The 22,029-nt window shown below is 32.8% G+C and overlaps 1 protein-coding gene across 4 annotated transcripts in view; it reads left to right on the top strand.

Annotated features, from left to right (window-relative positions):
* Positions 1-22,029, top strand: part of CNTNAP4 (contactin associated protein family member 4) — a 409,919-nt gene that overhangs the window by 161,545 nt on the left and 226,345 nt on the right. For all 4 annotated transcript variants that reach the window (XM_084503723.1, XM_084503724.1, XM_084503722.1 and 1 more), the window contains 5 exons: positions 2,887-2,993; positions 4,524-4,643; positions 9,884-10,081; positions 15,524-15,680; positions 18,845-18,972. In XM_084503723.1, the coding sequence (XP_084359849.1) occupies positions 2,887-2,993; positions 4,524-4,643; positions 9,884-10,081; positions 15,524-15,680; positions 18,845-18,972 (710 nt within the window). The remainder of the gene's footprint in view (positions 1-2,886; positions 2,994-4,523; positions 4,644-9,883; positions 10,082-15,523; positions 15,681-18,844; positions 18,973-22,029) is intronic.

Here is a 22,029-nt window from a genome sequence, read left to right as displayed (position 1 = left end):
GCTGGAGCAGGGACAGAGAATGACCGTGAAGTGTTGAGAGATGAACTGTGTTCAGAGATGAAGTGTTAAGGACTGACCACAACCTCCATTCTGCTGTGACACTTGGTGGAAGGAGGTAGAAGAGGTTGGATGGGGCAGGGAGGTATTTTTTGTTTGTTTTGGGTTTCTCAGTGCTCTAGCCTGTAAGTAGTAAGTGATAATTTTTATTAATCCCCTGATGCTCCGTGTTTTGCTTATTTTTTTATTTTTTTTTTCTTTCTGTAATAGTAACTGTTGAGTGATCTTATATTCTTATCTCAACCCTTGAGCGCTTTCCTTCATATTTTCTCCCCCTTTCCCTTTGAGGAAGGGGATTGAGAAAATAGTTGTGATGGAGTTGGGCTGCCCAGCTGAGTAAAACCACTATAGTAGTGATAGTAGTGCAAGTTTTTTTTAGAATTTTAGCCTACCTGTTTAACTTTTTGTTGCTGTACCAACTGTACTGTACCAAGAATGTTATATATATATATATAAATATATATATATAAAACATTCTTATCTTATAAGAAAGGCTATATATATACATATTTATATATATAGTGTAAGATTTTATATATATATATATTATATATTATATATTATATATATTTATATATAGTGTAAGTCTTTCTTATAAGATACGGTTTTTTTGTTTGTTTTTGTTTTGTGCGTGTGTGTCTGTCAAAAACATAAAAATATTTTGTTGTTGCTGTTGTTTGGGCTTTTGTATACCACTTAAACTTCCCAGTCTTTTGCACGATGTTTTCATTAGCTTTCTGACACAATATTAATCCTTTTCTTTCTGAATTTCAAATTTCACAATGATTGCCATATGCCTTCCTACCTTAACAAAATAGAAGTTAATTAAATTGATGAAAATAAATTGAATTATGTACATAATATTTTGTTTGAAAATAAACCATTTCTTTAGAAGCATTCTTGGTCTTGTATTAGCCTGTCTGGGAAAAAGTATTTCTTTCCATTTTCTTCACACGTCCCATTGCCTTTGCTGCCTGTTTGCTTCTGCAAAATGTGCTGTTTTGTTCCATTATCTGGAACAAAATTCATGTTTCTTTTTACGAAACTATTTCTACATCTCACCATAAACGCAGCTGATAACATGTATTCTCCTTCTCTTCTGTCACCTTTAAAATTTCTTACACATATTAACAGTTTTCAATAGCCTTTATAATTTTTTACATCCTATAATTTTGAGACAATGGTCTCACACTATAATGATTTCTACACGTCTTTAGTTTTTCAAGTACTCAGTGTTTTTGCCACTACGATCCAAATGGTAGAAACTTTTCCTAGAGCTGAGGGCAAGCATACAACTTACTTATCCTTGACTCATCATAAGCGTCACATTTTCAAGTTATTTACATTTTCAAAATATTGAAATGCCACCCGAATACTGGAGTTACTGATTGCTTTGATATTAGAAAAAGTGTTGAACAATTTTTTTAATGTTTTAATGTAATATAGTGCATGAATACAAATAAAAATTACCGTTCAAATAGTGATCTGAAATTAGTGAAAATAATTATAGTGATCTGAAATAAACTGAAGATAATTATATTGACTGCATTCTATATCTTTCATATATAAACATTCAGCATAAAGGAAGTGTTCTTTATATTTAGTCTTTATTGACATTTATTCATTTTCATGTATTATCCTGTTATTTTTAAACAAGCAAAAACTCCCAACCGTTTCCTTATTTTTTTTTCCTTAGATCCAAAACCTTTCTAATTCCTTCTTGTATGTTTCTAATATGATGACTCTCACATGCCTTCTTCATTTAGCCTTTTCATTGTCTAATATCTTTATATTGCTTCATTGTTCATATTCCTCTTGGGCATGCAAATAAATCTCTTAATATATTTCTGTTTAATATCGTTTCTCTCAGGTCCTTTGTCTATATTGGTTTAATAACTACTAATTGTGCATAAACAAATGATAAAATAACTTTAAATTAATAGGCCAAAATGTCATTCTAAATGCTTTACAAATTTAGTATATTTAATCTCTGAAGAGAGAGTACCAGATGAATCTATTATAATTACATCAAGCCTTGCACAGGAACATGATTTCCTATCGGGAGTTACTGCTTTTAGTGTCTTGGCAGCAGTATGTTGTATAAACAAACAAACAAATACACACCAGAATAGCAGGGTATTTAGTGATAAGACAAGGAGTAATGATTTTAAACTAAAAGAACATAAATTTAGATTAGATATTAGGAAAAAAATTGTTACTGTGGTGGTGGTGAGGCACAGGAACAGGTTGTCCAGAGAAGTTGTGGGTGCCCTACCCCTAGAACTGTTTAAGGTGAAGTTGGCTAGAGTTTTGAGCAACCTATTATGAAGGTGTCCCTTGTCATGGTGGGGGGAATGGGAGGGGAAATTAGTTGATCTTCAAGGTCCCTTTCAATACAAAGCATTTTATGGGTCTATAAAGTAATAGCTATGTATGTGTATATAAAAAAGACAGTGGCGCTGGGAATTTTTTCTCTTTTAATAAATAAATGATAAATATACAACAGTAATGAAATTTGTAGCAATTAATTGTTATTTCCAAAAAAATAGATTTTTCTCGGCATAGTCTCACAAGTTTATTGCATAATTAGTAACTTTCTGATAGGTAATAAGAATAGGGGGAAAGCTGAAGAGAAAATATTTTTCTAGTACCGTTAAAGATATCTTCTTCAAAAAGACTGAAGAATATCTTCATTCATGTTGTTATATGTTATATGCAAATATAACATATGCAAAATCATGTTTCATGATTTTGCTTCTACTGATAAGTGTAAATGCCAAGTAAGAGAAAGGAAAACAGAGCGAGAATGCTGTTTGTTTCTCATTTTAGATGCTTGCCTAATTACTGTGAACATGGTGGAGAATGTTCACAGACCTGGAACAGCTTCTACTGTAACTGTACCAATACTGGTTACAAGGGAGCTACTTGTCACTATCGTAAGTATACGATTTTTCTAGCTGTTTTTGTTTGTCATAGATTCATCCTTGCCCTCTTTTTCTTTCCTCCTGGAAGTGTGACATCTGTATTAATCATTTATATTAGATTTTTTTCTGCCATGTAAAGAAAATGCCATGCCATTCAGAAGCTAGTTCAAACAAAGGCCTTGAGTATTCGAAATCTGTTAACAGAATAAACTCATTGTTTATTTGTGTCTGTTTCATGTTTTAATAGGTTACATGAGATGGTTGGTAATATCTTCTGTCCATAGTTCCACCATATGAATCAGCAAATCATTCATAATTCTGTTTAGGACAAGAATATATATACATATATATTATGTCAGTAGGACTACAGTCTTGTGTAAACATCATCACATGCATGAACACATAGTTTGTTGAATCAGTGAGCAGGTTAGGTGATATTCCAGTAGGGTGAATTCAGCAAAACTGGCATAACAAAGCAAATAAACAAAAAGATCACCTATTAAATCTTGCTTGGATAAACTCAACAACTGTGTTGACTTTTCAAATAGTACACATACTTTTGAATACCACAGTGCATAATCTATACCTATGAGAAGAGTAAACTGAAGATGAGCTTGCTTTTATTTTTTTTATTACTATTTTTTTTCAGTTTAGATCAACATTATCTAAACCTTATAATTATTTTTTTTTTCCTGAATGTAGTGACTCTTTCTTTTTGATAGAGTATTTTCAAATCTTCTTGTTGTTATAGCAGACAGTCCAGAAAAGAATCACTATAATAGTATGACTTTGATTGCTATGGATGAGTTGGCTAATGTGGTCTAGTTGTGGAATTGTCATTGATTACATGTGTAATGACAGATTTGAAGTAAGTAGTTCATTTGATCATAAAGAAGTTGTCACAAACTTTTCTTCAGGAATTGACTGATATAAAACATAGATGACATGGGACTGAGAAGCTTCCATTTTGTCTGTTTATTTTGTTCTTTTATACTCTGATAATTTATTTACCATGACATTACTATGTAAAGAAAAAGAGAAGAAAACATGAACCATGAAAGTCAAAAAATACTAGGAAACAATTAGAATATCTAGTAACACTGATTATTTTTTGCTGTATGTAAAGGCATGTAAATAAATGTCAGATTTAATTGAGACTGTTAAAGCTTGGCTTCTCAAAATCTGATTCCCAGGGTCTAAATGATACTCTTAGCTTTCACATTAGATGACTGTTTCTAACCCCCCCCCCCCTTTTTTTTTTTTCATTTTAAATCTATATTTCAGTGTTTCCTTCCTGAAATTTCCAGCCTGAAATGCAGAAGAAAATACTCAAAAATGTTCCTTGTGATCATCCCTCTATATATAATTAAATGTGCTTCACAAATTCAAATGGAAGTAAAACTTCATGTGATTTCTTCTGTATTCTTTAGCTTTGAATGTACACAACTTCTTTCCCCCGTACAAAGGCCCCAAACATTTTTATTTTTATTCACAGAATAAAATATAGCACGATGCTATTGCATTTATGATGTTCTTTTACAGCTATCTACGAACAATCATGTGAAGCCTATAAGCACAGAGGGAACACTTCAGGCTTTTACAATATCGATTCAGATGGAAGTGGCCCCTTGGGACCGTTTCTTGTATACTGTAATATGACAGGTGAGGTGATAAACTGTGTTAACTCTCTGTTGGGTCTGTATACATGCTCATTATATTGAAGTAGAGTTTATTAAGCAAGAAGCCTCTGTAGCTCACAATTTTAACATATAGATGCACAACAAAATGAAGGTGACTCCTTGGGTCAGAATACCAGGCAAAGAATTAGGCATAGAAATTAAAATAATAACAGGATTTAGGCTGTAAATCTAAAACTTGTTGTTGTGCTTTGCATAAGTGGGACATTTGTTCCATAAGGAGAGAATGCCATGTTAGTTCATTTTTTTGGGAGCAGCTTTGTTTTCATTGTGGTTACAGCCTCTATGAGGACTTTTAAATAAATTAGGAACATGTTATGTTTTATGAGAATACTACTGACTTTTCCCTGAAGGCTTCTGAAAAATTATAATTCAGAACTGGCCTTTGTTTGATGTAAGGAATACAGACATTAAGATTCATTTTTCAGACAATTAGTAGATCTTTTGGAGAATGAAAATTCAACCAGTAAGATTCTCACAGCCTCAATTTCAAGCACACAACCTCCTTTTCTTCATATGTGACTACATCGCTAGAAGTTTTAGATGTCAGTTTGTTGTCAGTCAGACTGTTAACAAACAGTTTAATTTGTCTATGCATGCCTATCAATGTGTGTCCTTCCAATTAAACTACATTTAAATTTATTTTTGAAAATTAGTATTACTTTATTTGTAGTTGTTTCATTTTCTTTAGTTTCTCCTTATTTGATCTTCTTCCAGTAAAAAGGATTAAATCACTTAGTTATTTCATTTAAAAAGATACATTGTGACAATTCAGTTTTACATTTTTAACTGTACAAAAGATTACTTGAATAAGCTATGATTGAATTTGGCTCATTTATGTCCTAAGTGCTGAAATTTTACTTATAAACCATTTCATAATCTTGTGATTTGGGTTTTTAAACAATTTTTGTAAACTACATTTAGCCTGCTCTGAGGAACCTGCTTTGGCAGGGGGGTTGGACCCGATGATCTTTCGAAGTCCAGTCCAACCCCTACAGTTCTGTGATTCTGTGATTACTGCAAAATAATCACAGTCACATGTATTTCTTGAGAGACTGACAGGACTGTCTGCCAATAGCATTAGTTGAATTTCACAGCAGTATAAAATTCTTTAGATTATATATATTTTTTAGATTTATACATACTGAAATAATAGAAATTCTTAGTTTTAATCAATCTGTGTAATTTAACTTGTCTTACCATCTCAGCTCCTGACTTTGACTTATGCAGTAGGCTATGTTAGCTCACAGAAAACACACTTCAGATTGGCACAGACCCTTAAAAAGAAATATCCTTGTGTTCTATGAGACTAAACGAAATGAAATAATCCTGACGGAAAGAAGTTTTTTTTGCGTTTCTTTTTTTTTTTTTTTTTTTAATATGTGTCAGGTGTGTCTGTAGCATCTGATGTGTGTCCATGAACAGCTGTTACAGTTTTCCTCAGTCACTTCCTATTCATCACATTAAGAAAACTTTGTTGATCAGTTCTTCATCTTAGGATGCAGACAGGATGCACCCTTTCCCAGTTTTCTCATAACTGATATCCTCTTTTCCCACCAGAGGCAGGGAAAGCATATGTCCACATTTCTTGCAGCACCGCCTGGACATTCATGTAGATTTATATTTTGGCAGATGGTAGGCACCTTTCCCCACTTTTATTTTTGGAGGTTAATTTCAGTATGAAAAGCCAACAGCCCACAGTGGTAGTTAAGATGACACATTTTCAGTGATGTGTTAAAAATTAAAAAAAATTTCCTTTTTAATTTAGGGATTTGAAAATGTGTGTGAGTGTGATAGGTGATCAGTTTGTCTCTTAATGTTTGTATTCAGAATACCCTTTAAATATGTTTTTGTTCATGTGCATATACAGAAATAAATGTTTGCTTTTTTTTTTTTTTTCATACCATGAGCATATGCTTAATAGTATTATGTAATTTGGCGAAAATTAGATAAGGATAAAGTTGTTTAAGTAGACCCCTTTTTGTATTGTATTTTTGAACAGGTATCTCACTGTGATGTTTCCTCAAGTTTTCTGATGAATACTTATTCTTTAAGTGACCGCCAGTTCTTTGCTTATTATAGACATCTTCCAGTGTCGACCACGTGTGGTCTATAGGATATTAAATAAAGTACAACTCTGTGAAATAGTTAGAAATATTAAGTAGCATTCTAATATTCACACTAATATTGGAATTTTAGCAATTTTCTATAATTGAAGCCACTGATGATAGCAATATTGATTATAACAATTGAATCAGTATTACTACCATACTTAAATATATTTCTCATGCCTTCTTAAAATGCATTCTTTATTAAATTACAAAAATATCACAAAGAGGAATCTACATTTGACTTGACTGCCCCAACCTGGCTTTACCTGAGAGCTTACAAACCCCTACCTTGACATGGATTTCAGTCATGGGGGTTAGATGCTCACAGGCACAAACTCGGTGTGTCTCTTCATACAGCATAAACTCAATATTTCTCTTTTCATAGCTAAGCAGACTTGTCCAAAGTACAAAACAGCATTAACATGTTAGTCTTTATCAGCCACCCATATTTGAGTTATCTTCCATTATATATATTGATATATTATTTAATTATATATATTTATATCAATATATATCAATATATACAATTATGTAATTGTATATATTATTACATAATATATATGTATATTACATATATATATTTGTATATATTATATTATACATGTATATAATATATACAATTATATAATTGTATATATTGATATATATATCTTATAAAGAAACTGAGGGAGTAATCTCTGTACACACAAGAAATGTGTCTGATATTTTTTCTCTGAACAAACAAGGAGAGTGTCTGATATTCCTTGTATGCAAACTATAAGTAAGGCTGAGTGACCAATGCATTCCTGTAGCCCTTCTTGTTGTTCTCGATGTCCTTGGACAGATGCGATTCTATGTGGGCATTAGGTTTACTAACTTTATCCCTGGCTGCTCAAACAATGTCTCTGGGTCCCTCTTCCTTTCAGGGCTTTATCCCATGGTACTCCACCAAGCAGATTCTTGAAGAGGTCAAAGTCTCAAAGTCTGCTCTTCTGAAGTCAAAGCATCCCCAGGCAGAGTTCCGAATACTCCAGCTGGTCACTGACATAGAGAGCAAAAACCCCTCCTTGTCTCCCCTGAACATCTTTCCAAAAAAAAATGTATCCTTCCATTCCAACACTTCAGTCATCCCACTATGTCTCTGTAAGGCCAATAAGATCAGAGACCTGTAGGCATATGTACTCTTGTTTATTCCCCATACTGTGCCTATTTGCGTAAAAGTACTTAAAAGGTGCACCTCAGCAGGGGCACCTCACTTAGGAAGCAGTGTTCCTAGAAAGTATTTGGGGGATTTCTCCATAATGGTTCCTTCTAGGCATTTCCTTACTAACCTTCAAGTGCTGGAACGTACTCTCATGGCCCTGAGGCTGGGCTAAAAATTCCAGTTCCCCCTGCTTATTACCATGATATGGGTATTTCTGTAGGGGCATTTAAATTGAGCTCCCGCTGAAACTTTTTTTCCTATCTATGGACAGCCATTGCTGACATCTTAACATTTCTTAAAATCGTTAAGAAATGAGTGGGTTGATATTCCTCTCTCCTGGTGGATTTAATTTAAAATTTTCTTCATAAGCTTGGAAAGTCTGGAACTCAAGTTGTTCTTTCCCTCCTCCAAGAGATAGACCCCATCTGACCTCAGTAGACCATGTTTCTCAAAGCAAATCCCATGGTCTAAGTAGCCAAATCGTTGGCCATGGCACCAGTCCCATAACCATTTGTTGATGATTAAAGTAGTTAGCATATGGCTTCCAGTAGCTTTTAAGGCAAAACCTTCATATAATTGTGATGTTAGTTTTCGTTCTCATTGTTTGTTTTTGCATAGTGTTAAGTTTTTACAATTAAAATTCTTTCAACAATTATTATAGAAAGTTAAAAGACTTCTAATGCAAGACTATCAGTGACATCAACATAATTGAAAAGCTATTAAACTGCTTGGTTGCTCAATGCAGTAGAATAGCTGCAAGTTAGAGAAGGTTGATTTCACAGCAGACTGCATACCTTAACACGTACCTTTTATAAGTGTACAATGTATTGTTTATCATTCAAACATTTGAATTATATTTATATGCAAGTATTTTCTGCTCTTTTATTATAAGAGCATCACACTAGAAGATATACTTATATATATTAAGTAACATCTGGGGTACTGAATATTTGCTACTAGTTCATGAAAAACAAACAAACAAAAACTCATAGAAACAGTTCAATTGCTTCTAGAATAAATATATATATATTTAATATTTTGTATGTTCCCACTTTAAATGAATCTTAAAAGCTTTCTACACAATGCCATAAAGCAGAGAGCTGCCTTACCCAGCAGTATCTGAGCTATGTGTTTTTCAGGAAAATGCAGCTCTTAATTCTGAACTACTACTTCATCGTGTTACAGTACTGAGTCAAAAAGGCATAATTTAAAGGGTGCCAAAAATCAATATTACCTTGGGTATTTTGAGGCGTCTCTCTATTGAACTATGAAAGCTTTCAGAGGGGTTTCTTAATTCTTGACTAAATACAGATTTTGAATAGTATTGCAAATAAAGATTAACATTTGATTTTAGATGGTTAGAAACACTTTCGTATGACCCAAGTTTTATACTAAATACAGTATCTGCAAGCTCCTTCTGCTTCTTTATGTAGCCGCAAGACAGCATGCCATTTATTTCAAGAGGAATCGCTTAATTTCAATTTTAATGTCAAATGTACTATTGTTTTAATGTGGGATGGAATTTAGTGTTATTTCATAAACAATTTAAGCCTAGAAAAAAATAATAGCGATAGTAACTGGCCTTCTTTCCTTCCTTCTTCCCTTCCTCTTTCCTAAGAAAAGAGAAAAAATTGTCTTTGTTTATTGTTTTCTTTCTCAATAAACATAACAAGCTGAATGCCAGTTACAGACACAGTGTGGTAATGTACATATAAATAGAAGCAATGATTAATTGGTTTCATTTTTGCTACATGATTTATGTCTCTGTTTCATAATGCACAAATGCATTTTTTGTAATTAGAGAAATCTCTTTCAAGTTTGGTGTATTTGATCATACTTTTCTTTATTTTTACCATTACCAACTTATGCAACTACTTCAGATTCTTTATTATTTTTCACGTGTTTTGAAAGATGCAACATGGACCATTATACAGCACAACAACACCAACTTAACCAGAGTCAAAAGTGCTAAGCGAGAGAACCCACACACTGTGTTTTTCAAGTACTCTGCCAGCCTAGACCAGCTTCAAGCTGCAATTAACCATGCAGAACACTGTGAACAGGAGCTTGCTTACCACTGCAAAAAATCAAGGCTTTTAGATAAGACAGGTAAGTAAAGCAGACAAATCGTGTTATGGTGCATACTGTGTTTTATTTCACTGTCTCTAGTAAAGGTATTTATTTCTATCAAGGTTATGGCTTTTTGCTACACTGGAATAAGAACAACTTCATTAAGCTAGTACTCAGAATCCTGTAAATTACTGAGAGGTATTTGAACAGGAAAAACACTACTACTCTGGTAGTCTGATTTCCAAGTGTTTTAAATATTACTGAGGGAATTACTTAGGAAACATCTCTTTCAAAGGACACAAACTAAAGCATAGATATCAGCAGTTTATTGCTGAATGTTTTTTGAACAGTCATTGTCTGTATAATAGGTGCTTTATGTAAAGCACTGATAACATTAAATTTCCACAGTCCAATAAAATCAATCATAGGAAAAGAAACGATAGATAAATTGTGGATGAATGCAAATATACAAACAAAAAAAAATAGATATGAGTGGGGTTCCTCTGATATACTTCAATAAAAAAATAAGGTATGTAGTCTTCTTAAGTCTTAACATTCATTGACTCACAGCTGAGGTTAATAAAAATCCTTTTTAAGTACTATATATAACATGGACATAAAAATGCATTTTTTGATGATTTTTGAAAAATTAAGCCAGATTATTTGAACTGACTAGAAACTCTGATGCATTTTGAGTTAAATTATTAGAATTGTTTTCTAGTAAGCAGAAAGTAGGGCTCAGAGTTCAATTTATTTTATTTTTTTTTTTTACTTAAACCATTTCTTTACATATGCTTCATCCTTATCTCTGTCATGGACATAGATGGATTTTTTCTTAGACTAGCATTCACTCTTGGCAGAATATCTGTTCCAAAATGACCCTGCAGCATAAAAGATGAGCCTACTAAATAAGGTGTTCCATTGAACTTCCCTTTTACTTGTCGACTCCAAATTCAAGTTTTAGTTAGATATTTGAAAGCCTGGCTTACATCAAGCAGAAGGTTTTAAGATTGTGTTGTCTAGGTATTTCACTTTATTTATTTATGTATTTATTTTATAGCTATTACTCTGTTACACAGCGTAAGTTAAGAAAAAAAAAGTCTTTTTCAACTCACCATCTTCCTTGGAGAATTCAATCTGTAAATCATGAAAAAAGGGAAAAATTAACAGGTCAGAGAAGGAAGCAGGGAAAAACTTACAGAAGCAGAGATACACTAAGACTGCACAGCTATACAGCTTTTGTTAGAAAGCTAAAGGAGCACAATCAGTTGCTAAGCCATCTAACATTTGGAGGTTTGAATGGTATGTATAAATAACCGTGAGAAAGTTATTTGAACGTTCTGCAGATTCTCTGAAATCACTATTTTTTACCTTTTTAAAACATTAATACAGATTATGCTAAAAGCAACTTTTTTGAAGAGTAGACTTTAGTCTGTTCTGAAGAAGAAAAAAGAAAAAAAGAGATCTCAAGAGAGTGTTGAGGTAAAAGAAAGCTAGAATCTACTGATTATCAGTCTTGGATTTGGTATGAAGGTTGTTTAAAAAAGGCAACCCTGTGTTTCTGATAGAGGAATGAACAATGCCTATTGAAGAGAACTTTTTTTTTTTTACGTTTTCAGTTTGAAAGCAGGCAGAGGTGCATTTTTATGACTTTTTTTGAGGATGTATTAACTTTGCATACCTTTTTAGGCAAGCTTAATTAAATCACTTCTTCAAAATAAAATTCAGATGTTAGTGGTTGTAACATTAGTTGCTGTTCAGGTTAATGAATCACCGTTAAACTACATAGACTAAATACCTAGCTTAGCACAGAACTGTCATGCAGAGCTATCTGCAAAATTAAATGCATGAATACTGCTGAGTTATCTTTCTCAGAGATTTCAGTAAGCTCTTAGAAACAGTTAAGCTATCTGTTGTTAAGCAAAATGGGCAGTGCCTACATCAGTTAAACACCAGTTAAAACCTGGATGCATGCTGATTAACTACAAGTACCATGTTGTAAATATATCCTAAAGTATTTTTAGACTGAAAAATATTTTTCATCTCTGAACACCACAAAATGTAAATCCTGGACTTTGTCTCAGATGCTGCAAGAGTAAGAATTCCCAAATCCTCAAATTTGACATCCTTTTCTTTCTGTCAGTATAATTTTTCAGCTTGCTTTCATGGAAGGAGAAAAACTTAGAACTCTAACACCTTTTGAAAATTTTATGGTCATCTCTGCATGAAAGAATTCTCTCATTTGTCTCCTGGATTTCAGAGAGCTGTGGGGTTTGGAGGGCAAAGGAATTAGGGATCTTTTCTTGTTTTCATTTTATTCTTCAAAATCTGTATTTCAGTTGAAAAGAGAGAGAAGAGAAAATATTATTTGTTCTTGCTGTAGAGTAGTGATTTTTTTTTTTTTTTTTTAACTGTTGCTGGAAAATACAGTTCTGGTCTTCTGAGAACTTTGAAATATATTTGTCACATACATTTATGTTAAATATGCCATTTTTATCTTGTTTCAGTAGTTATGAACTCTAACAAACATTTAGGATCTCAGTGTGACACAGTACCATAAATTCATACATTTAGAAGTTTAATTAGAAATTTTAATAATGATGTTGCACTTATAAATGTGAATTATAATTAAATTTGATAAGATGTTCATCCCATTTTGAAGAGTTCATAGAGCTAAATAAGAATTTTATTTGGAAAATAAATGTTTTTAAAAATTGAGGAAGCTTTAGGAAAGCAAAGTGATCTAATTTGCAAATTTGGAAGGAATAGCTTGCTGACTTAGATATTATTTCATCTGTTCAGCACCTGAATGTGGTCTTAATTGTGGTTTAGCCCCAGCAGGTAGGTAACAGCTACCCCACAGCTGCTCACTCACTCTCCCCAGGTGGGATGTAGGAGAAAAGCAGAGAGGTAAAAGTGCAAAAATTCATAGGTTAAGGTAAAAATGGTTTAAAAAAGCTATGTGTGCAAGAAAAACAAAACAAAGAACTCATTCACTACTTCCCATCAGAAGGCAGATGGTCAGTGACTTCCAAGTAAGCAGGGCTCATCACAATTAATGGTTTCTTGGAAAGATAAATGCCATCATTCCAAATGCTATATCCTGTTCTTCCCCTGGCCTCTCCTGGATTCCCCTGCCCTCCCTTCTCCTTCCCCTCCCTTTTTAACCCAGCTTTTACTGAGCATGGTATCATATGGTGTGGAAAATTCCTTTGGCCAGTCTGGGCCAGCTTGCCTGGCTGTGTCCTGCTTCTTGTACACTCAAAACCTTCTCACTGGCAGGGCAGCACAAGAAGCAGAAAAGTCCTTGGTTCTGTGCAAGCAATTAACTGTGACAGCTGAAAAGATTTCTGTTCTAGCATGTCTATTTTAATTGAAAATCCCAAGCACAACATTCCACCTCTGAAGATAATTCACTCTATCCCAGCCAAAAGAAGGGCAATCTTCACCAAGTCTTCCTGCTGAGGATCACCTTTCTGAATTTATTTGGTGCTTTTTATAAATGAATCTTTGAATTACTTTAAAGTCAGTATTGAAAAACAAAAAACAATCACAAATAGCTAACAACTGAAGTAAACCTGATATTGGAACAAAATTAAGTAACATTTTACTGCAAATTACTTTTTTCTATCTCATTGATTATGACCACAATGAAATATCAGGATTTGAAATGTAAATATATACATTAACAAATTTTCTGCTGAGTTTAATCCCTACCACTTGTGTGATCTATAATCTTTGCCATCTGTTCCTGTTGAATAAAATTTTGATTATTATCACATGAAATATTCTGGGGACATGCAGGCCCCAGTAATAGTAATTCAGTCCCCAGATAGTAATTCTTATATGACTATTCTTAACTAAGAATAAATTATATTAAATCAGCCTAGATAGCATTTGTAAACTATGTCATGAGAAAACTTACATGTTATTATATTAATATAGTTGTTATGAAGAAAGTTCTAACCCTTTTTACTAATAGCTTTATTTTGATTAGGCAATGTTTAGAGATAGAAGAAGAATCACAATCTGGACTAATCTGTATTAATTTGCAGTATTTCAGTAAATACTCTTTCTCACCCTTCCATAAGAGCAAACAACTGAGACCAGCTTTTAAATACACTTCAATATCCCTAGCCAAAGGCTGGGAATATTAATTCAAAACTACAATGTAAAGCTAAAGCATCCTGTTGTTACAACAGAAATGTACTGTTTTTTACAATTCTAGTTGGAAATTTTTGAAATGTTGTCTGATAAATTATTTATAACCTGTCACTAGGTTTTCTTTCTCCTTTGATGGCTTGCAAACACAGACACTGATATTGGACATTGATGTCATTATGCAAGTTTGACTTTTCCAGAAACTGTTTGCATTCTTTTTTTGGCCTGCTGGACTGACAGTTATGTGGTAATGAATGTAGTGAATATGTTTATGAGCTAAGAGATTGTCAAAATAACAAAGGTCTTATCTAACAGTAAGTTTTAATAAGTAGTGATTGTTGCAGGTAAAGTTGAAAGAAGGATAAATTCTAGCTTGCTTGTGCTTGTGGGGACTGCTTCTTGGAGTTTGCAACAAAAGCAAAAGGAAATTTCTGTAGGAAACTCTTTAATTTAACTGTACTTGACTTCTTCTCATGCTCTGACTTTAAGACATGGCATCTTTCAGCCTTCTTTATTACCTGAGATGTTTTTGTCTTTCTGCTTCATATCTTTTAGGCATTGTCTGTTCTTTATATTTTTTCTGTCACTGTGTTTGCTTGATGTAACACATCAAGATGGGGAACATCTCCAATCTTCACCAGATACATCAATTTGCCTATGAGGTTTAGTCACTAACATGATTTCTACTGTCTCTGAATATGTAAATTCTGAATCTGCTATATGTGATTAATGTCTGTTTTTGGGCATTTCTGATTAACACATAGTACTATTCACCTGTTTAATGTGCATCACAGATACGAGTAGTACTCTGCAGTATTCTTAGCAGTGGAACGAATTCATCTCTGTAAAGCTTTTCTGTAACTCTCCTGATTCTATTTCTGGTACTTCCATGATCTAGAATTGATCTTTACTTGGGACTTTAAACTACTTTGATTTCTAGGGTGATGATATCTCCTTTTTCATGTACCATTTATAAATGCATTTTATAAATGGACTGCTTAAGATAAATGATTCTAATATCATGGCTGGCTGAGCCATGATAGGACCATTAGTTCCTTTTTCCACTAATGTAAGCAAATACCTGTGACAGTCATTTAATACCTGATAATGAAGTATTACAATGAATAATTACTTATCTAATGAAAGTGATAACTTTTTTTTTTTTTTTTTCTGTTTAAAGTTTTTATATTTGAGGGATGATTTTTCTATGGATATTTTAGAAACTTGTTTGTATTAAAAAAAAATAAAAAATAAAAAATAATAAAATAAGAAGAGTCAAAGATAGGACTGGGCACTGATTTTCCCAAACCTACCTTTTAGATGGGTTGCCATTGAGCTGGTGGATTGGAAGGACCAATGAAACACAGACATACTGGGGAGGTTCCTCGCCTACTGTTCAGAAATGCGCTTGTGGCATAGAGGGGAGCTGCATTGACTCCCAGCATTACTGCAACTGCGATGCTGACAGAAATGAATGGTGATTATTTTTATTATTATCATTGTTTATTCACAATATATTGTCTTGGAATATAAATAAAGAAATAAAAACCTTAGCAGATTCTTAATACCAAAAATGCTGTAAGTATAAATTAGTATAGTGACACCTGTTCTTTTTTTTTTTTTTTTTTTTTTTTTTTTGAGATATAGAGCACTGTCTTAAAAAATATTGCTACATATATTAAGTGTTACTGTTAATTCTTTCAATCTGAATTTCAGGGAGTAGGGGGAGGAGTAGGAGGAGGAGTTCATTTTATGCAGAGATTTTCTAGTTTTAGAAAATATGTTATATTTTAAGATATCAGTTTTTGTGTTTAGTATAACTTCAGCTATGTATTTTAGAATGGGAAAAATAATCAAAGCCAATCTTAAAGGTATGGGGGGGGGGAGGGAGTTGTTAAAATTTCTAGGAAATTTTAAGCATAATTTTTTAACTCTACATTTAAGTTTAGGCTTTTAAATTTTTATTATTATTAAAATTGGACACCCTTGTTATCAGCACAATTTATTTATTTATACATTATACTACCTATTGTAAGTGAATGGAAGTTTCTCTATAATGTAGATGTTCCACTTGTATTTGAAATTCATCTAATGTTATTTATGGTCCTATTAAAATAAGTAATATCACAGAAAAGTCCTTATCATGATGTCAAATTTGAACCTGGCTTTAAACTTCAGATTATCAGTGTACCAGATCCAGCTTTTTTAATAGCAATTCTAGGACAGTATAAAGCAGGCTGATACTTTTCAAATAAAATATTTTCCATTGAATAAACTTTTATGTCTTTAAACTTTTAAAGCATATCTAACATTTATAAGTCTTATTCAATGAGTAAGCTAATATGTGCACATTAATAAATGTATCGACATCTGCAGATAGAAAACGTTAAGAAGGTACATGGGAAGCTTCATGTATTCATCTGTATATGTACACATATGTATACAATGTGCATTTTCTCCTCTAGCTTTCCTTTAAATGAACAGCTAGTGAATTTGTTTGGAAAATGATCCTATTATCATGAGCAAATACAAAAATGAAAATACAATGAAGAGTTAGTCAAAGAACAATTAACTTACAAGTTCCAGAAGTTTCTGTAGGTTTGCATGGGAAAAGAATTGTCATCCACAGTAAAATTCACAGTCATACCTGCTGTATTCTTCTCATAAAGGTCTTATACAAAAACCCAGAACACTAGAATTTTTCCTATTACTGTGTTGCACAGCAGCACAAGCAATTTTTGATTTCTAACAACAAAAATGTGTTAAGAAATTAATATATTTTGAGACAGGCTTTTGAATATTTATTAGCATATGCAATATATTCTTGCTCATTATTTTCACTCACTTAGTAAATACTCGTATACATAGATTAATTTACAATGTTAACATACTTATGAATATAGTAGTTAAAGGATGACATAAGTACAAATCAAGGTAATTAGTGTATGTTGGTAAGTGAATCAAAAAGTTGTTGATAAGTGAATTGAAAATATAAATTGAAAATAGAATGTGTCCTGTTTTATGTTTCTGTATGTATCCACACTTGTTGCTTTAATTTTCACTTTAAGAGGTAACTTATCCCTGTAAATCCAATGTTACGAATTTTATGGTATGGTATATTAACCAATGTTATGGTATTTACACTTACTTTGGTAGTTGTTCTTAATGTTACATTTGCCTCCCCAGGGACTACTACAGATTTTAATCAGTTGCTTCAATTCTGATGGTAGATGAGAAAAAGTAGGCAAAAGTTTTGTTAGAGATGCTTTCTGAGCACACAGAAACAGAGTTACATATATTGTGGTTTTGAAAACATGTTTTTTATATCCTATGCTCACAGTGAAATCTAACTTATTTCATAAATTGGATATGGGTTTAGATCTGAAAGTCCTTGTCTGGGTAATCAAAATATTTATAAAAATCTCCAATCAAATATTATATATATATAAACGTGTGTATATATGTTTCTGCAAATCTACAAAAATGCAGGCAGGCTAATTTCTATTCAATTCTCCTTTAGCTTAGTTTTAGTGAAGCAAACTTTTTTTTTTTTTTTAATGTTCTAATTAGAAATGTGCAATGTCTTACTTCATCAAAAGTTAACATAAATATTACTTTCAAATGTTTTGCATTCCTCACTTAAGAAAAAATAATTAAAAAAAATGCTTCTTGAAAAATTGCAGCTATCTGTACACTCTGTTGCAAAACAGATGAACAAAAATTGTACACAGACACACACACACAAATTTCATTCAGCTGAGGAAGGAATTTTTTCCCATTCTTTCAGCTCTAGTGCACAGAGTGCTGAGAGAGTGCTTTGCAAAGCCTAGCCGTGTTCCCAGAGATGTTTGCAAGTTTGCTTGGCACCCAGTGCTTGCTGAGTTGTTTGTCTTGTGTTTAACCTCTGAGCAGAGTGAATTCCAGATGGCCTCCCCTCTCTGAATTCATATCATTGTCTCTGAATTGTTGTGCTTTAAGGGATGATTCAGTTAGACATTAATTGAATGGACATGAATTGAATGAATTTTCCAGAATGGACTGAATATTTCCACGGTTTCACAGGAAGAAATTATAGGGTCAGAACTGGTGTTTTCTGAACCTTAATAGTTCAGTTCTTACACTAAATTAACAAAGATTTTAAACAGTGAATTCTAAGATTAGAAGTACTCTGTGTGTGCTCAGAATATTAGGCTATATTTTTCCTTTCCTGTAAAATACTTATTTAAAGTAGATGCTTCTTTTCATGTACGCTCAGAATGACACTGTATTTTTCTGTTTGACTTTCTCTTTATTTACATTATTCAATGATGAAGACACAGGCCATTTTAGATACAAGTAACAAAATTAATGACATGGGCGTAATGACATGATGTTGTTTTATGCACCCAGATTCATTCATACCCATTTGTGTCAAATGCACAATCATAAACCTGCCCACTTTTCATGATTTTTTTTTCAGTCCTGTCAAATAATCATGAGATTAATACCAAAGCATATTTTTTTTATTCACATGTGCTTCTGTTACCTTCATACTTACACAGATACTTTCAGAATGTAATTATTTCTTTTTCCCCAGCAATGATAACAAAATGTTTATCAGAAACACATGACAGAAATGTGGCTTTCATGTTATCTTTCCAGGACTAATGATACTGGGTTCCTTTCCTACAAGGAACATCTACCAGTAACAGAAATTGTGATTACAGATACTGACAGACCAAATTCTGAAGCAGCTTACAGACTAGGGCCTTTGCTTTGCCGTGGTGACCGTAAGTAACAACTACAGAGATTTGCTAAATAATGATGGCTTTTGACTAAAAAAAGAAAAAAAACAAAACAAAACAAAACAAAACAAAAAAACTAAATTTTACCCAATTCTTTTAGTAGCTAGAAAAGAAATAGACAAAGTGTGATGTTCCATTTCAAACTAGGGTAGAATTGTAAAGAAATATTTTTTTGTGTATAAACGTAAATAATGAAGACTGGCATGGTTAGTATAGTTTTTATAGTTCTTTGCATCAAATGTTATCCTGTGGGTTTCTTCTTTAATATAGTCTCATATTATTATCAGTTATTGTTTTATTTGTTGTCTGATATTTGTCTTTCATCTTTTTTTTTTCCCAATTTATTTTTAGCTTCTACTAATAAAATGAAATTAACACCAGAAAAAATAATAAAAATAAATGAACACCAGTAAAAATCTGCACTTTTAGGCTCAGTTAGGAGACTGCATAAATATATAAATACAGGTTAACAAATATTTATTTTTATGTCTTTGATTCCATTCCTCTGACTTGTCAGAGTAATTAGGAAGAGTTGTTAACAGATGTGTGCTACAGCAGTGCTTTCTAATTTTCTTATGAAAATTTGTTAGACATGGGGGAAGAAAAAAAAAAAAAAAGCAAAACAACAACAAGAAGAAAAACCATTTGGGTGCTTCCTTTTCACATCTCTTGTCACTCAGCTGTGAATAGTTTACATTTGTTGTCTGTCATAGAACTGTGCAATCACGGGATTATGATACAGAACCACGGCTAATTCTGACTGGAAGAGACCTAAGGAGGTCTCTGCCCATACAAAAAAAAAAAAAAAAAAAAAAAAAAAAACCACTCTTGAGTAGCCCATCTATTCTTTACTTTGCTGTATACTTGTAATGCTTTTGAAATAGTGAAGCTGTACTCTCCCAAGGAATCCATTCTGATTTACTAAGATAATTCAAATGCTTCATTGAAGCTGATTGTATTATTACTTCACTGTTTCTGCTGCTGTTCTCTCTCTTCTAATTACTAGCAATGTTTTACCAGTTTTGTATAAATTAGTATTATTAAACTTCCTATTGTGCTTGAATTACTAGTAACAGCCAGCTCATTGTTTTCTAAATAACTGTTACATACTTGAGTCATAATTGTGGTGAATTTGGCTCTGTGGGAGCTGTGACCTGGAACAGTTGAGAACAGTTTTAAAATTGATCCTAAGATGTTAAGGCGCTTCCTTCAGCTAATGACACTTTGCATAGAATGATAGGCTTCCTTCTGCAGTGACACCAAGTAACCCATCAAACAGCACAAAAGAGCAAAGACATGTTTTTCTCCCCCAGCCTCAGCCACCTGTTCATGGCTCTGGCCTACCATGTAAAAATTGTCCTGATGCTAACTTTTGATGGCTGGCAGTAGTCTCAGGTGGCAAGTGTCACAGCAAGAAATTACTAGAATATATATAAATATCCTGCCATGATGGTTTTCTAGGTGAGGGATCTGAATTCTGATTAAAACTATCAGGTCAGGACTTCGATTTTACTGTGGTATGTGGTTCAGGTCTTTGTTTGGTTTTGTAGGTGAGAGAAACTTGTAAATTTCTCCCCACACACACACATACACACTTTATTTTATTTTATTTTATTTTATTTTATTTTATTTTATTTTATTTTATTTTATTTTATTTTATTTTATTTTATTTTATTTTATTTTATTATTTTATTTTATTTTTTTTTTCTAAAAACAGAGTGCCTGAAGCAAAAAACATAGTTGAGCATAAGATTTAGAATCAGATTACAGTATTATCAGGAGAATGTGCACAGTCCTTGTTCAATTACATAAGAAGTCATTGAATACCTCATTTTATTTAAAAAACAATATAGATTAGTAAAGAAATACAGATACACCTGGAAGAATTCAGCAGCAATAACAAGGTACTTCTAGTTGAACAGCATAAATGCAGATTATGTTCTTATTATAAGAGAATGCTATTAGAGATTTTATATAAGCTTTTTATTAATGAAGATAAAATGCAACAAATTATAATTAAACATGAATTTAAGGAAATATAAAACCAGGTAAATATCTTGTAACATTTTGAGTAAAGTTTATATGGATTTATCATGTAAATAAGAATTCATATGAATTTCTAAACTGTAGTCAATTAAAGAAGATATGTTAGCAGAATTTAAATATTTATTTCCTTCTATGGGAATTACTAGGAGCTGTATCTTATCTTCTTTATGATATCTGGCAAAACTTGGCTAGAGTGCAACAATGGCACAACTCCTTTCCTCTTTATGTGAGAAATGCATTTAATGACTCTCACAGTAATAATTTAGAATGAGTATTAGAATTAGAATAGTTCAGGTGGGACTTCTGAAGATCATCTAGTCCAATTGCCTGACCACTCCAGGGCTAACCAAAAGTTAAATCCTATTATTTAGGGCATTATCCAAATGCCTCTTAAACATTGAGAGGCATGGTGCATCAACCACCTTGCTAGGAAACCTGTTCCAGCATTTGGCCACCCTCATGGTAAAGAAATTTTTCCTCATACCCAGCTTGAGCCTCTCACAATACAACTATTTGCCATTCCTACACATCCTATCATTATTTACCAGGGAGAGGAGAATGGGCGCCTCTCTCTCTATTTGTCCTCCCCAGGAAGCTGTAAAAAGCAGTGAGGTTACCTCTTAACCTCTTTTTCTCCAAATTTGGCAACCCAAGTATCCATAGCCTTACAGCCCTGTAACCAGCTTTGTTGCTTTCCTCTGGTATTTTCACATACCTCAATATACTTTTAATATTTGGAAGCCCAGAACTGCACACAATATTTAAGGTGAGGCCTCACTTATTTTAAATATAGTGGGAAAATAGTCTCTTTTGACCAGATGGCTATGCTGTAGTTAATGCATCCCAAAACATCATTTATCCAGGGCACACTGCTGGCTCATGTCAGTCTTTCTGTCAACCAGCACCCTTAGAATCCTTACGGGTTTCCTAGCCAAATTTCTCTGAATATGTACTTCTGATTGGCATTGCTCTGTCCCTTGTGCAGAATGCAGCATT

This window comes from Aythya ferina, assembly GCF_964211825.1.
Source record: "Aythya ferina genome assembly, chromosome: Z".
Taxonomy (NCBI): domain Eukaryota; kingdom Metazoa; phylum Chordata; class Aves; order Anseriformes; family Anatidae; genus Aythya; species Aythya ferina.
The sequence above is the reverse complement of the archived record's forward strand: the minus strand, read 5'-3'. Positions and strand labels throughout refer to the sequence as shown.